Source organism: Equus caballus, chromosome 14 (assembly GCF_041296265.1).
Source record: "Equus caballus isolate H_3958 breed thoroughbred chromosome 14, TB-T2T, whole genome shotgun sequence".
Taxonomy (NCBI): domain Eukaryota; kingdom Metazoa; phylum Chordata; class Mammalia; order Perissodactyla; family Equidae; genus Equus; species Equus caballus.
In genome coordinates this window covers 27,806,868-27,819,973 of record NC_091697.1, presented here as the reverse complement: position 1 = coordinate 27,819,973, position 13,106 = coordinate 27,806,868, and the positions used below count along the sequence as shown (strand labels likewise).

Genomic DNA, 13,106 nt, shown 5'->3' with positions numbered 1-13,106 from the left:
CACAGCTGCCTGTGACTGGGGCTGAAGCAGAAGCCTCTGGCACAGACTCCAGAATCAGACGGCCTGGGTTCCAATGCTCCATCACTTACACGCTGAGAGACAATGGCCAAGTTACTTAACCCTTCAGTTCTTCAGTTTCTCCATCTGTAAAATGGGCCTTTCGACAATACCTTCCTCTTAGCGTTGTTGCAAAGATGAGATGAGATGATGCATATGAAATTGCTTAGCACAGGTTCTGGAATGTATTAAGTATTTGATAAATGTGAGCTGCTATTATTAGCAGCAGTAGTAATACTTGTGAAACAGCTGGTGAGGGAAAGTGAGCCATAGGGAGTGAGGTTTTGCTCACTGCCCTGTAATTGGCAAACTCCAAGATCCTCAAATGGTCTTGTCTGCCTTCCAAGAAAATCGAACAACAGGTGCCCAGGTTGTCTTAACTTATTCCAGCCCCAAGACAGCCTGGTTTGGTTTAAGACCTCCTGGAGCAGGCTTAACATCGACCGCGGCCCACATTTACATGAAGGCTTCCACCTCAAATGACTGCCTGCCCGCCTTGAGTGACTTTCCTACGCATGCGGTGCAATCAATGAGCACTGAGTGAATGCTCTTTATTCTCTGGGGGAGCTATAACAGTGCAGCTAGCAGCTGCCCATCAGAGGAGGAAGTGACGGCTCTGGAGACCCACTGACCGCTTTCCTTGCTTTGGGGAGGACTGACCTCTGAGCTACAAGGTGAAGGATCTGGGGGGCTGCGTACGCAGGGTCACTATCTCCACAGACATCCCAGGAGCCCAGGGGCCTGGGTGGGCAGGGGAAAGGAGAGGAACAAGAACGTTCACCCTAAGTTTCCGGTGAGATGGATGGAGCCTGGGAGAAGAGGACAGGTCACTGCTCTGGTAATCCAGCTGCTCCTGTCCCTGGTGTTGGGAGCACGTGCCCAGTGGCATGTCCTGTCCTAACTTGGATTCTGAGATCCCTCCGTGTGAGATATTTCAGTTCTCAGCAGTTTAGGAAGGAATTTCTTGTCCCTTCTTCTTGTCCAAATGGGTACCTGACTAGCTCCCCAGCAGCCTGTTTTAAGCTGACAGATTACCTGGCGTTCCCCAGATCCTATACGTATAAAGGCTGTTACTAATAACCAAGGCCTATGTGTCGATACAATGAATGTCTGCAGGAACTGGACCGGTCTAGGATTAAGTACAGGGAGACATACTAGTTATTTTCAAACATTTGAAGACTACGAGAGTAGCCTTTCCTGAGTTTCCCAGAAGCCATTCTGAGGCTGAGTATAACAAAAAGCTTCCTACTCTCCTAACTACACAGTGATGACTTATCACAGGAGCCATCAGCAAACGAGCGACAGAAGACTTGTCAGAGGGCGCAGGGGAGGCGTTTCTGCACCAGCCGGGTGGAAGGTTGTGCTCGGAGCCCTCAAGTTTCTTTGAACTCTAAGCTTTTGGAACTTAAACTAAAGGAGGTGACTCCTGCGAGGCTGACACCCAGGGGACAGGCTATCAGGGTTAGGGGGTCATTCCCAGGACTGCTGAGGCTCATCCACATGGACCCATTTGCTGCAGACTCTGAGAAACTGCAGCCTGAGACATTGTACCATTAGTGCTCGCCATCCGCCCAAAAGAACATGTCAAGAAAATGATCCTGGAGGGCTGGGTACATACCAGGCTGGGCGAGCTTGGTAGGATGGCTGAAAAGTTTGGAGAAACAGAGAATGGGGGTCGGGCAGGACAACCAACTACAACGTACCCACTTTATTACTGACAGCAGCACAACAAGCGCCAGAAAGGAAATATCCAAGATCACTTCGTGTGGCAGAGGTGGCTTTGCTGTGCACCAATGATTTGAGAGACAGAGAGAGAAGAAAAAAACACAAATCTCTCGCAAAAAGCCTTCAAGCCAAAGGAGAGGAAATTACCCAGACTATCAGGGTATTCTAATCAAAGCCTTCTTATCAGAGTGTCTCCAGTCTAACAAGGAGAAATCCAATCTACAGTGGGCCGAATGCTAAATTAGATGTAATCAGGACCTGCTTTCCAACTGCTCAACAGCAGGTCAAAGCCCAATGACGGCTCCAGTTGCTAGTTCTTTCTGGAAAGTGAGCCTGTCTGAGTTGTGTCAACTCTTGCTCTTCACTCCCAGCTACTCAATTCCATCTGCTCAAAATGGTGATCGTAAACTAGAGTTGCCTTCCTGGCCCATGAGAAATTTGGCTAGTTCTATTCACTCATGACTGCTGTCAGCTTGGAACTGAGATATATTTCCTTTTAGAAAAACATGCACTTATCGAATCTGCTACAAGCCCTGCACTCTGCTAGGCACATTGATGCACCCCATGTTTCTCCTTAATGCATGCAAGGGCATTTTCCTTTCCTTGCCAAACGCACAGATTGTAGAAGGATATTTGCTGCAGCCCACTGGAACACAACACTCCCAAATCTATCTCAAGGCCGATGTTAGTGTTACTCTTCTTTCAAGGGATTAATAGCTACAGTTAACTAGCCTTATGGTGGCAGTTATAACTTACAGTTTCTTTGCTACAAGCAAAGAACACCATCTGTGAAACACCAAGCTCCCTGCAGAGCCCTGGCGGGTCATTCTAACAAATAGCTTCAAAGGCCCACTGGGTCCTGGGACCTTTGAACATGAATACTCCCACAGAGGGAGACAGACACGGAGACAGAGGTGGGGGAGATGCAGAGAAAAAGATACAGAATTTTCTTTCTCTTGCTTTCTGCTTCATTGAATCAAGCCTGACCACTGCTGTGAGGGATGCACTGCCTGCAAAGGAGCTGGGCATCTCATCAGGACATGGTTCACATTATTGTACCATCCTAGGAGAATCTGTCTAGGGCTGAGTCTTAAAGGACACGGGAAGGGTAGGGAGTAAACACATGAGAAAGGGAAGGCTGAAGAAAAGTTTCACTTCCTCTGTCTTGAAGAGTCTTTGGGTGTTGCCATGTGAGATGTGCTACCTATCTTCATCTCTCCTTCCTTGCTCCTGGCCTCCCTCCCATCTGGAGACCCAGCCTAACTACGTGGTCTGCAAATTCATATTGTAGCTTCACTTGACTGGGAAGCTGGGAGGCTCCAGGCCGTTTCTCATTGCCTGGGACTTAGAGGCAATTTTAAAAAGACACACACACACACCCCTGTACTCATGCACACCTCTACAGACACAGATCTTGTGCTATTTAGAGGGCTGGGAGCCCTCCGAGCCATAGGTTCACGTAAACTCTACTCCAGTTTCCATACCTGTTTTGCTGTATAACTGAGGGCAAGTCATTTACCTCTCTGAGACCTTGTATTCTCCATTGCTACGGGATACTCAAGGTCAACTCATAATATCAACAGGAATTGTGATGGTCACCGAGCAGACATGGACATATATATGCACACACATACACTTCCACACCCACAGTACATGCGTGTAGATGCTATGGCTGCCTAATCCCAAACCAGAGATAATTCTCCCCGATCATAAAATCTTAACAAACAAGATGAGCTAAATTCCTTTCCTTGCCTCTCCACGTCAGAGTTCAATTATCTTCTTCAAACATTTAGGCTCAAATGACCAGAATAAAATAAATGCAAATATATAATCCCAGAGCTTAAAATTTGGGGCAACAAATCTTCCTTTAAATTAAATAAACACTCCCACCCACCAGCCATATCTTACCTAGATAGAGTCACATCAGTGACTGATTATGCTCTTCTCTAATTCTTTCAGCCCCACCCCCACCCTTCTTCAAGGTCACCTGTCTATCAGCAGCTCTGTTTCACCTTTAGTATTGGAACAAGGTGTGTGAATGTTCTAGTTCCTAAATTCCAAGCACATCCCTGCAAGATGCTTCCCCTTGCAGGATTCAGCTCTGGCTTAATTTCTGGCCCCTAAACCTATGGTTAGTGACTCATGCCTGGGCCAGCTCCCGAGCTATACCATTTTGGTTTGTTCACATTGACCTTGGCCTCCCTCTGCCAACTCCCTGGCTCTCCTTCCACCAATAAGAGGCGATGGAGGTGAGGGGTAGACCGCTCAGAATTTTTTTTTCCTTTTGTCATGCATAAAATCAAAAGAAGAGCTCTACAGATCATGGCTCAAAGTTTGCAGGAAAGAGCCTGCAAATAGTCCCAGAGACACAAACAGTGACAAAGTTCCTACTCACAGCAGCTGTAGGGACACCAGCCCATCAAACAGTCCCTTGGCAATCTCAGTGATCTTGTTCCCATAGAGCACCCTGGAAAAGAGTGGAGAAGACAGCAGTCACCGTGGATGAGAGGCCACTGGAACTCACGTAGGAAGCCATCATGTTGGCCGACTCTGGGGGGCATCTCAGAGCATCTCCTTCCCCAGCCTGCCTCATCCCTTCTCCTCACCAGTGAGACAGCAGGCGAGTGCCATTGGGGGCTGGAGGGGCAGGCTGTCTGGGAGGTGAGGAGAAATGGGCTCTATCCTGTTTCACTCCTGGGCAACCCAGCTCGATAAATAAACCACAATAGGAAGCAGCAGTCCCTTTGTGGTGTCTCCCTGAGCTGCTAATATGACTCACACCCCGGCAATAAATAATACGTGTGGGAAGTTGGCTGGACCTGTGTCTTCTTGTCCTTAGTGGGTATTGATCAGGCTGAGTCTAGCCTATAGTACGTTTCCTTTAATATCCCACTGCATCCTAGGAATTCCTGAGCTGAGTCCTTTAATCATCCACTTAGACAGGGCTTTGGGTATCTGGGGTCCTAACCAGAAGACTCAGGGACTGCTGAGTCAAGGACTGGCTCTCAGGAAAACCTGGGGAGCAAGGAAAAGTTATCTCAGAGTGATGGCAGCCTCGACACTCCAGCCGTTTTTCCTATTCTTTGAGTTCCAGGAACTAAGGAACTCTCAATTCTTTACCCCTCTCTCTTGTAGGCCTACAAGGTCCCTCACGCTGGGTCTCCTATTCATGGGCCGGTCTTTGATGACTTGTGGGGCTTGGGGAAGAAGCCTGCTGTCTGCCTCTCCAGTCCAGTGCCCAGTGGGATCTACTGGTCCTCAGCACAGGTGCTGAAGACACTGCTGGCCTTCTGTGCTCTCATCTATGGCACAGACTTCACTGTCACTTGGATCCAGCCTCCTCTGAGATGGAGGGAACTTAGCTAAGGAGGGTTTTGTGGTTGTTGCTGTTTTTCCCTTCTCTCCTGGGCCCTGAAGTGCACTGAATGAATGCACTATTCAGTCCCTCCTTGGATTGCAAATCCAGGCTGTTTGCCTTTGAGGAGGCAAAAGATTAGGATGAGGAAATGGTAAACGGGAGTGCTAAACCAAACCCCCATATTCCAGATGCCACCAGGATTGAAGAGTGAGCGTCTCGCTCAGCCTGCGAGTGTGTTTCATTAATGTTTCAACAAATTAATGACTAAATAAAAGTCAGCATGATGGCTCAGGCTCACATTTGTAATTCATATTAATTTCCCACTGCTCACTGTGCCAAATGTAGTAATGTCACTGTCTGCTTGTCTCAGCTGATGTCAGAATTTCTAGTGTGGCAGAAGCTGGTAGGGCCCTGGGTCCTGGGGTAGGAGGTCCTCGCACCACTCGTCATACGTCCATAGGGGACATCTCTAAGCCGAGTGGTCCAAACCACTCTCCAGCAGGCTGAAGTGGGCTGTGGGTCCACCTGGGGCATCTGGGTGTGGACCCATCTGGCTTTCCCCCTGCGTCTTTCCTTGACTGTCTCCTTCACACCCTTCAGGTCTGAACTCAAGCATCTCTTCCTCAGGAAGCTTCTCCTGAATACTTTAGTTAATGTTTTCCACCACCTGTCACCCCTTTTATTTCTTCAACTGTTTTCACTATATCATGTTATATTACTTATATATTTATTTATTTTAAAATTTTTCTTTGCCTCTGTCTCCCAGCACCCTTGAATGTAGGCTCAGTGCATGTGGTGACATTATGTGGCCTGTTCATGGCTGGGTCCCTAGAGCTGAGAAGCCAGCAGAGTCTAACACAATCAATATTTGCTGAAAGAATGAACGAACAGGTGTGGGGTAAATGCTTTCCTGCCCCTTACCTCGGCCACTTCTGAGTTTGGACTGGGTGTGTTTGTGTTCAAAGCTCCACGAGGCCAAGGGTTTTGTCTGTCCAGTTTACTGCTACATTCTCAGTGCCTATGATACTACTCCGCACACAGTAGATGTCTACTGAATGGATGAATGGATAAACTGGGGGTGAGAGGCATTTCACTTAGACAACACCCCAATACATTTCAGAATTGGCTAGTGGCATGCCAATTTCATGTTTGACAACTAGATTTTGAATTTCTTTTCCTGCAAGACTAGAAGCATCTCACTGTCTTTAGACTGTTCCCAAACGCCAGCAGAGGGAAACAGAAGCGGGGAACGGGAGGATGGGGGCAGGGCTGGGATCCTGGCGGCAGACAGCCGCTCTCCCTTCCCCTCTGTGATCTTCAGCACAATAAGCAGACACTAATCTTACACACAATCCTGTCTTTGATATCCCAGCCAGATGTTCTATCCGATAAATGAAACTAATTTACTCTGCTAGCAGCAGGCAACAGCTGAATCCCTGTCCTCAGCCCCTTCCCAGTGGGATGGACCCAGGTGGGGGAAAATGTGTATCGTGTTACCTGCCCACTCATTCATTAAGCAAACAGGTTGCATGGAGAGGTAAAGCATGGACAGCTTGCCTCTGAGCATCCTCGCTCTTGCCTGGGTGGGCAGGTCACCAAGGAGAGAAATAATATCAACCGATGACACCTTTTTGTATCTTATGTTATCCTTTGTGCATTATCTCAAGAGGTAGCATAGCATTGGATCAAGAAAGTGGGTTCTGGAGTCAGACTGCTTGGTCCAAATCCTGCTTCCGCCACTTGTGGACCTCAGATAAGTTACATTTATTTATTCAACAAGTTTTAATCTTGCACAACAACTATGTGCCACGTACTGTTTGAGGTGCCAGAGATTCAGCCAGGATCAAAACAGAGAAAAACCCCCGCCTGTGTGGAACTGAGATGACCCAATTTCTTCAACTGTAAAAGAGAGGTGAGGACAGAGTCTGTATTTTAGGTAGTTATGAGGATTAGACTTGCAAGACGCCTGGAACAGCACCTGGCACACAGTAAGTGCTCAATAAGTACTGCCAGTTATTGTTATCACCGTGATCATGGTCACCACTGAATGTGTGTTAATCAGGGAAAGTGTCACTGTCCCCACTTTGCCTGTGAGGAAACACGCACAGAAGACTCAAGTGACATTCCCTGTGCCAACCGGGGTGAGTCACTGAGAGAATCAGGACAAAGCTCATGCCTTCCTGCCCCTGGGGGTCCTTGAACCCCTGGGGGGTTAACCTTTGGTTCTACTCAGTAGGCTGCCCTAAGGTTTCAAAATCAAAGAAGAGAAGGGCTTATAGGACGGGGTTGATACTTTCCCAGAACAATGGCTGTGAGGTTAGTTTGGATAAAAAGCCTGAAAATCAGGGGAAGAAAATTAGCCCCTCCCTTGAAAAGGCCACAAAATGGGCACATCCACAATAAACACACATTACAATTCTCTCCCTCCAGGTCCCTAGAGAGCACTGTGGAGGCGTGCAGGGTGGGAGGGGGAGCCTGGTCAGAGTAGAAGATGCATTCGAATTAGAAGCCAATAACTGGGAAGGCTGCTGGGCACTTAATCAATAAAAATAATGCATTTGGGTTGTAGAAATATTCCCCAAGATCAATTTCCCCTGAAGAAATATTTGTTTCTTTTAGCAGGTTGCCACAAGAGTGTAAGGGAACATAAAGCCTTGATAAACACCTCCTGAAAAATATGGACACATCCCTCTCCCATCCCCACCCCCCCCCCCCCACCCCGCCCCGGTGACTCTGCTCCCCACTTACAGTGATGTGAGTGATCTCAGACCCTGGAAGGCATCTGGAGCAATGTCCGATATCTGATTCTTGCTGATGTCTCTAAAAACATTAACAAGAGAGTCTGAGAATTCAGCTCAAAGGCGTGAGATGGTCAATCCTAAGTGTGAATCAAGCATTTCAGGATTCAAAATGGTGAGAATTAATTAATCACTCAATCAATTTATTCATAGTGCAGGAGAGGGGCGTAAAGACCATTCAGTTCAACTGCCTCATGATAAAATATAGTACATTTGTATCATTCTTTTTCGCTTTCAAAGAACACTCACCCACGGCATCTTGACTTTGACATATGGCTTTGCACAGGTGAGCCCTCGCTCTGCAGGTGGGAAACTGCACCCAGGCGAATTAGGGCCTCGTCTTAGGTCTCTTTACCAAGCAATCATAACATAAATGAAACAGAAACCAGCCTGACCCAAACATGGGCCAAGGTTCCTGTGAGCATCGTCTTCTTGCCTCATGCTTCAGCAAATGCTTATTTTTCTCCCCAAAAGTCCTGAGTCATTTCACCTCCTCAGTGACTTTTCCTCCCTGCCCTGAAAGGCGGTTTTGAGCAGTGACTTAAGTCTCCGTCTGGTTCGGTGCATCCTCCCGGCCGTGTGACGTAAGCATATCATGAGATTCTCACGGGACGGCTTTGAGACATGGATTTGTCACTGGCAGTGCTCCTCAGACCGGAGCCAGCCCAGGGTGGTGATGTTCAGCACCTCGGGATAATGTGAGCGAGAGGGATGCTGTGCATCAGGATTCTGAAACACTGGGCCACGAGGCAGCTAACCTGGCCTCGCTGGTGCAGAGGAATCTCCCAGACCTGGCTCCTCCTCAGACCCGGAGGCTGTCCACCTTCCAGCATCCCAATGACACTTCTGAGCACCCGGCCTCCAGTTCTTGCTAAGAGCACTTCACTGAGGGGGAAGACACTCTCTCAGAGTCATCAGCTCAGGGATGGCCTCTGGGCTCCTGTCACTGGAAGGGGAGATGCTCCAATTTCCAGTGACAGCGCACCTCTCCGGTTCTTTTTCCTGAACAAAATAAATCAATGGGTCTTTGCTTCTGTGCAGAAGATGGGGAGCTGGGGTCCTGGAGGGTCAACAAGGAGGAGACAAGGGAATATCGAGAAGAAAGCACATCTAAGCAGATTCTTAAGCAATTGCCTCCAACAAGGCCAGATACCTCAGTCCTCAGCCTCTTCAGCACACCCTTCGGGCCTGTTTCTCTCCTCCTTCTAATAGTCTTCAAAAGGGCTTCTCGACAACCTGTGCCTAGGCCTCTGCTCCCTTCCCTCCCCATTTCCAAAGCCTCTAAGTTGAAAGATACTTCACAGGTTAAGGCTTCTTAGGCATAGCTACGAAGCTTATCCCTTTAGCTGGCGGGATTGCCTCCAACAAATCCACAGATTGTGCTCACAAACTCGTCAGCTTACACCGGGCTTTTCTTCAGCGCTCCATTTTTGTATAAGGGTCTTAACAAGCAAATGCCCTGGATTATTCTAATCTTCCTTGCCCTTAGCTTGGCTGCCTGGCCAGGCATTTCAGGCAAACACTGCAAGGTCTGTGTTCACATCAGAGGAGTGAGGGGGCCTGTTTTTTTTGTTTTCCTGACCATGGGATGTCCCTTCAAGGCACTCAGATCTCCAGCTTGCAAGAGGAAGTTCTGGGACCAGCGAGGAAGCCCTCTGCCTTAGCTGTGTGAGGACAAACTGGTTTTCAGGCCACAAGTAGACTTTCAGACCCACCCTCTATAGCATGTGGTGAGATGTGTCATGGCTTTGGAGATGTTGGGGAGTGGAAATTAGAGAAATTACAGTTCAGCTGGGAATTCACTGTGGTGATCCCTTTGGCCTTAATCCTTATTTCTTCAGGAAGGAAACAGCAGCCCTGAGAGGTGAGCAACTTGGGGCCACCAGCGACTTGACACAGCTATTTAAGTACAGAGCTGGCATGTCAAGTCTCCCTTCCACTTCACCATGATGGATGCAGGATGCAGTGGCCCTAGACAGGAAGGCAGACTGGGGAAAGCTTTAACCGACCACCAGTCTCCATACTTAACCACTCCCAATCCACATCAGGTGGCCCCAAGTTGACTCCAGGCTTCTGGGTCACTCTTGACCAGTAGTTCTCAAATCTCGCTGGGTGTTTATTAAAATGCACCCCTTAGGGGCTGGCCCAGTGGCCGAGTGTTTAAGTTCGCATGCTCCGCTGCAGGCGGCCCAGTGTTTCGCTGGTTCTAATCCTGGGCACAGACATGGCACTGCTCATCAAACCACGCTGAGGTAGCATCCCACATGCCACAACTAGAAGGACCCACAACGAAGAATACACAACTATGTACCGGGAAGTTTTGGGGAGAAAATGGAAAAAAATAATAAAATCTTTAAAATGCACCCCTAGAGGGTCTGATTTGGCCAGCTAGGGAACTGGGGTTAGAAATCTGTATATTAACACATCTCCAGGTGATTCGCATGCAGGAGGTCCCTGGGTCACACTTTAGGCCAGTGTTTTAGAATCTGGTCGGTCTCAGACCCACCCCAGCCCCCTAGGACGTATAAACTGCACAATGTAGAGCAAGTGGCTTTTACACTATGTAGAACAGAGGTGGCAAATTCCAGAGCCCATAGGATCAAGCAGGGATGATAAGTGTGAGATGCTAGGATGTCCTGGGGCCTGTGGAATATTGCCCTACCTCAGAGCATGGAAATGAAAGAACTCAACACACCATTCAAGCCAAACAACACAGGTTTGGCCCCCACGTGTCAGTGTCAGTCTACTAGTTGACCAAACTTATAAGACCGAGAGGTCCTCTCCAGGGCCTTCTACTCTCCCTATAAATGGCTTCTCTACCTCAATACTAGTTTTTATCCGAAGTATTTTTTTCTTTTTTGTTGAGGAAGATTGGCCCTGAGCTAACATCTGTGGCAATCTTCCTCTATTTTGTATGTGGGATGCTGCCACAGCATGGTTTGATGAGCAGTGTATAGGCCCATGCCTAGGATCCAAACCTGCGAACCCCAGGCTGCCAAAGCAGAGCACATGAACTTAACCACTGTGCCACTGGGGCAGCCCTGGAAGTGTTTTTTATACTAAGCTGACCACTAGAAATAGGTAGGGGCAAAGCCATTCATTCAGGGAGAATCCCTTTTTTTATTATTATTAAAGAGGAGGATACGGTTCACTTATAGTTGAGGGGAAACTTCTGTCCATTAGATATTAGAGATAAACTGGTCACGTATACCTAGGAGGAATTCACACTTAGGGTTTTAAAATCCATTCTCACGAGGGATCCTACTTCTCCCAAGCTGTCACACTTCAGTCTGGGTTTCTGAAATTCCGTTAGTTGAAAAATTTTTAAGTGGTCTCTCTTCCCTACCACCGTCCCCTTGGGAAAAAAAAGGCATCATAATAAATATCAATAGCCTCAGAAGTGATCAAAAATTAAATTCACTTTCCAGGTTGTGACTTAGAAGGTCTTATGAATTTTGAATGCACAGATCATGGCAACTCCAATAGGATGGAGAAAGGACAGTAAAACATAGCCAAGCTCTAAATTACCTGGACTTCACAAAAAATTAGAGCAGTAACTTAAATCATGCAAGAGACATAGGTTGGGGCAATGACTGAACTTGTCATTTTTCACTGAAATTACTATCTGGCTGCATAATCAAGCTGGGCTTTAAAAATGAATTGGGGTGGGGTATGGAGAGTGAGCTGGGGAAGCAGGAGACCAGGAGATTAATGGCCCAAGGTTTTAAATATTAAGGCCTATATTTATACAGCTCCTCCAGCAGGAATGCTGCCAAGAGGGAAGAAGTGCATGCTTGGGGCTGCCTCATTATGTTGGTTTCCACTTCTGGAATTGTACCAGGAGAAAATCTTGTTTGGTTTGGATTTCCAGGGAGATGGGAAGTTGGCTTCCCGAGATCTGAGGGTAAAGCCTACCAATGCCACTGTTTTGCAGGGATGTTTATTTTTAACATAAAAGGAGTCAGCAGACACTTAACCTCTTTAATGTAGGCCCTCCTCCTCAAGGGACACTGATGAATCAGCCTCGAGTGAAAAAGAAGCAGATCAAGTCCATGCATATCTCTACCTGCCCTCTCTCTTTCTTCTGTGGGGGGGCCAGAGAGAGCAAGCAAGTGCAATGAAAACAGCATCTTGATTATTGGGCTATAAGAAATGATTTCTTAGCCTGGAAAAGGGAAAGGAGTCTCCCTCCAGATTCTTAATATCTCTCACGGCAATGGTTGGGACGTTTCTGAAACCTACTAGCCTCCTCTTCAGAGCTCCCATCTCTCAGTGACTCACAGAGCAGTGCTCAGGGCAGTCACGTAACAGGGGAGGATGGCGATGATGATGTTGCCACAATGGTGGGGATGAGGGCAATGATGCTGTCACTGGCTGCTGTGGTAGGGAAGGCACAGCAGTGCTGGCGCCACCAGGTGTTCATAGGGTGTAGTGGTGGCAGTGATACTGCTTACAGTGGTAATGGGGATGCTGGCGATAATCTTGGGCAATACGATAATCCAATATGTTTTTGGAGGATAAGAACCCTCCAAGGCTTCTTATCTCACTTTGAAAGAATAGACACTTCTTACCATGGTCTAAAGGGCCTTACCTACCTCTCCAACACAATCCCCATCACGTTATCCCTCAGTCACCTCCATTCTTCCTCACTGTTCTGCCAACATCCATGCATGCGCCCCAGGGACTTTCACTTGCTCTTTCCTGAGAGCTCCTCATGACTCACTCCTTCCTTCATTCGAGTCACCTACACATAGAGGCCTTCACGGGCAACCCTCCTAAAAGATCACACCACCATCACTCTCTATCCCCTTCCCTCCCTTTGGTTTACTTTCTCGTACTTACCAATTTCTATTACTCATGGAGTTAATTTGCTGTGTTTCCCCTCTCAACTATGTAAGCTCCATGAGAGCAGACTTTGTTTTAGTTCACTGCTCTATCCACAGATCCTAGCACGGTTCCTTGCACACAGCGTGCATTCACTAAGTATTTGTCAAATGAATGTGTGCATGGTTGTGGGGATGCTGGTGACAGTGCTGTAGAATGATACAAGGCCACTGTCACATCTCCCCTGAAACTCCTATTTTAACGTCCATATCACAAAAGTCAGGGGCAAATAAAAAAGGTGATAAGGGTGTTTTGGGTCAACTCAACGCCACCTCCTACCTTTT

General features: G+C 47.7%; 1 protein-coding gene across 1 annotated transcript in view; it reads right to left on the bottom strand.

Moving 5' to 3' along the window:
- SLIT3 (slit guidance ligand 3) overlaps positions 1–13,106 on the bottom strand; it is a 587,661-nt gene that overhangs the window by 106,981 nt on the left and 467,574 nt on the right. The window contains exons 11-12 of the mRNA XM_023617271.2: positions 7,889–7,960; positions 4,178–4,249 (exon numbers count right to left, since the gene is read on the bottom strand). Coding sequence (XP_023473039.1) covers positions 4,178–4,249; positions 7,889–7,960 — 144 coding nt within the window. The remainder of the gene's footprint in view (positions 1–4,177; positions 4,250–7,888; positions 7,961–13,106) is intronic.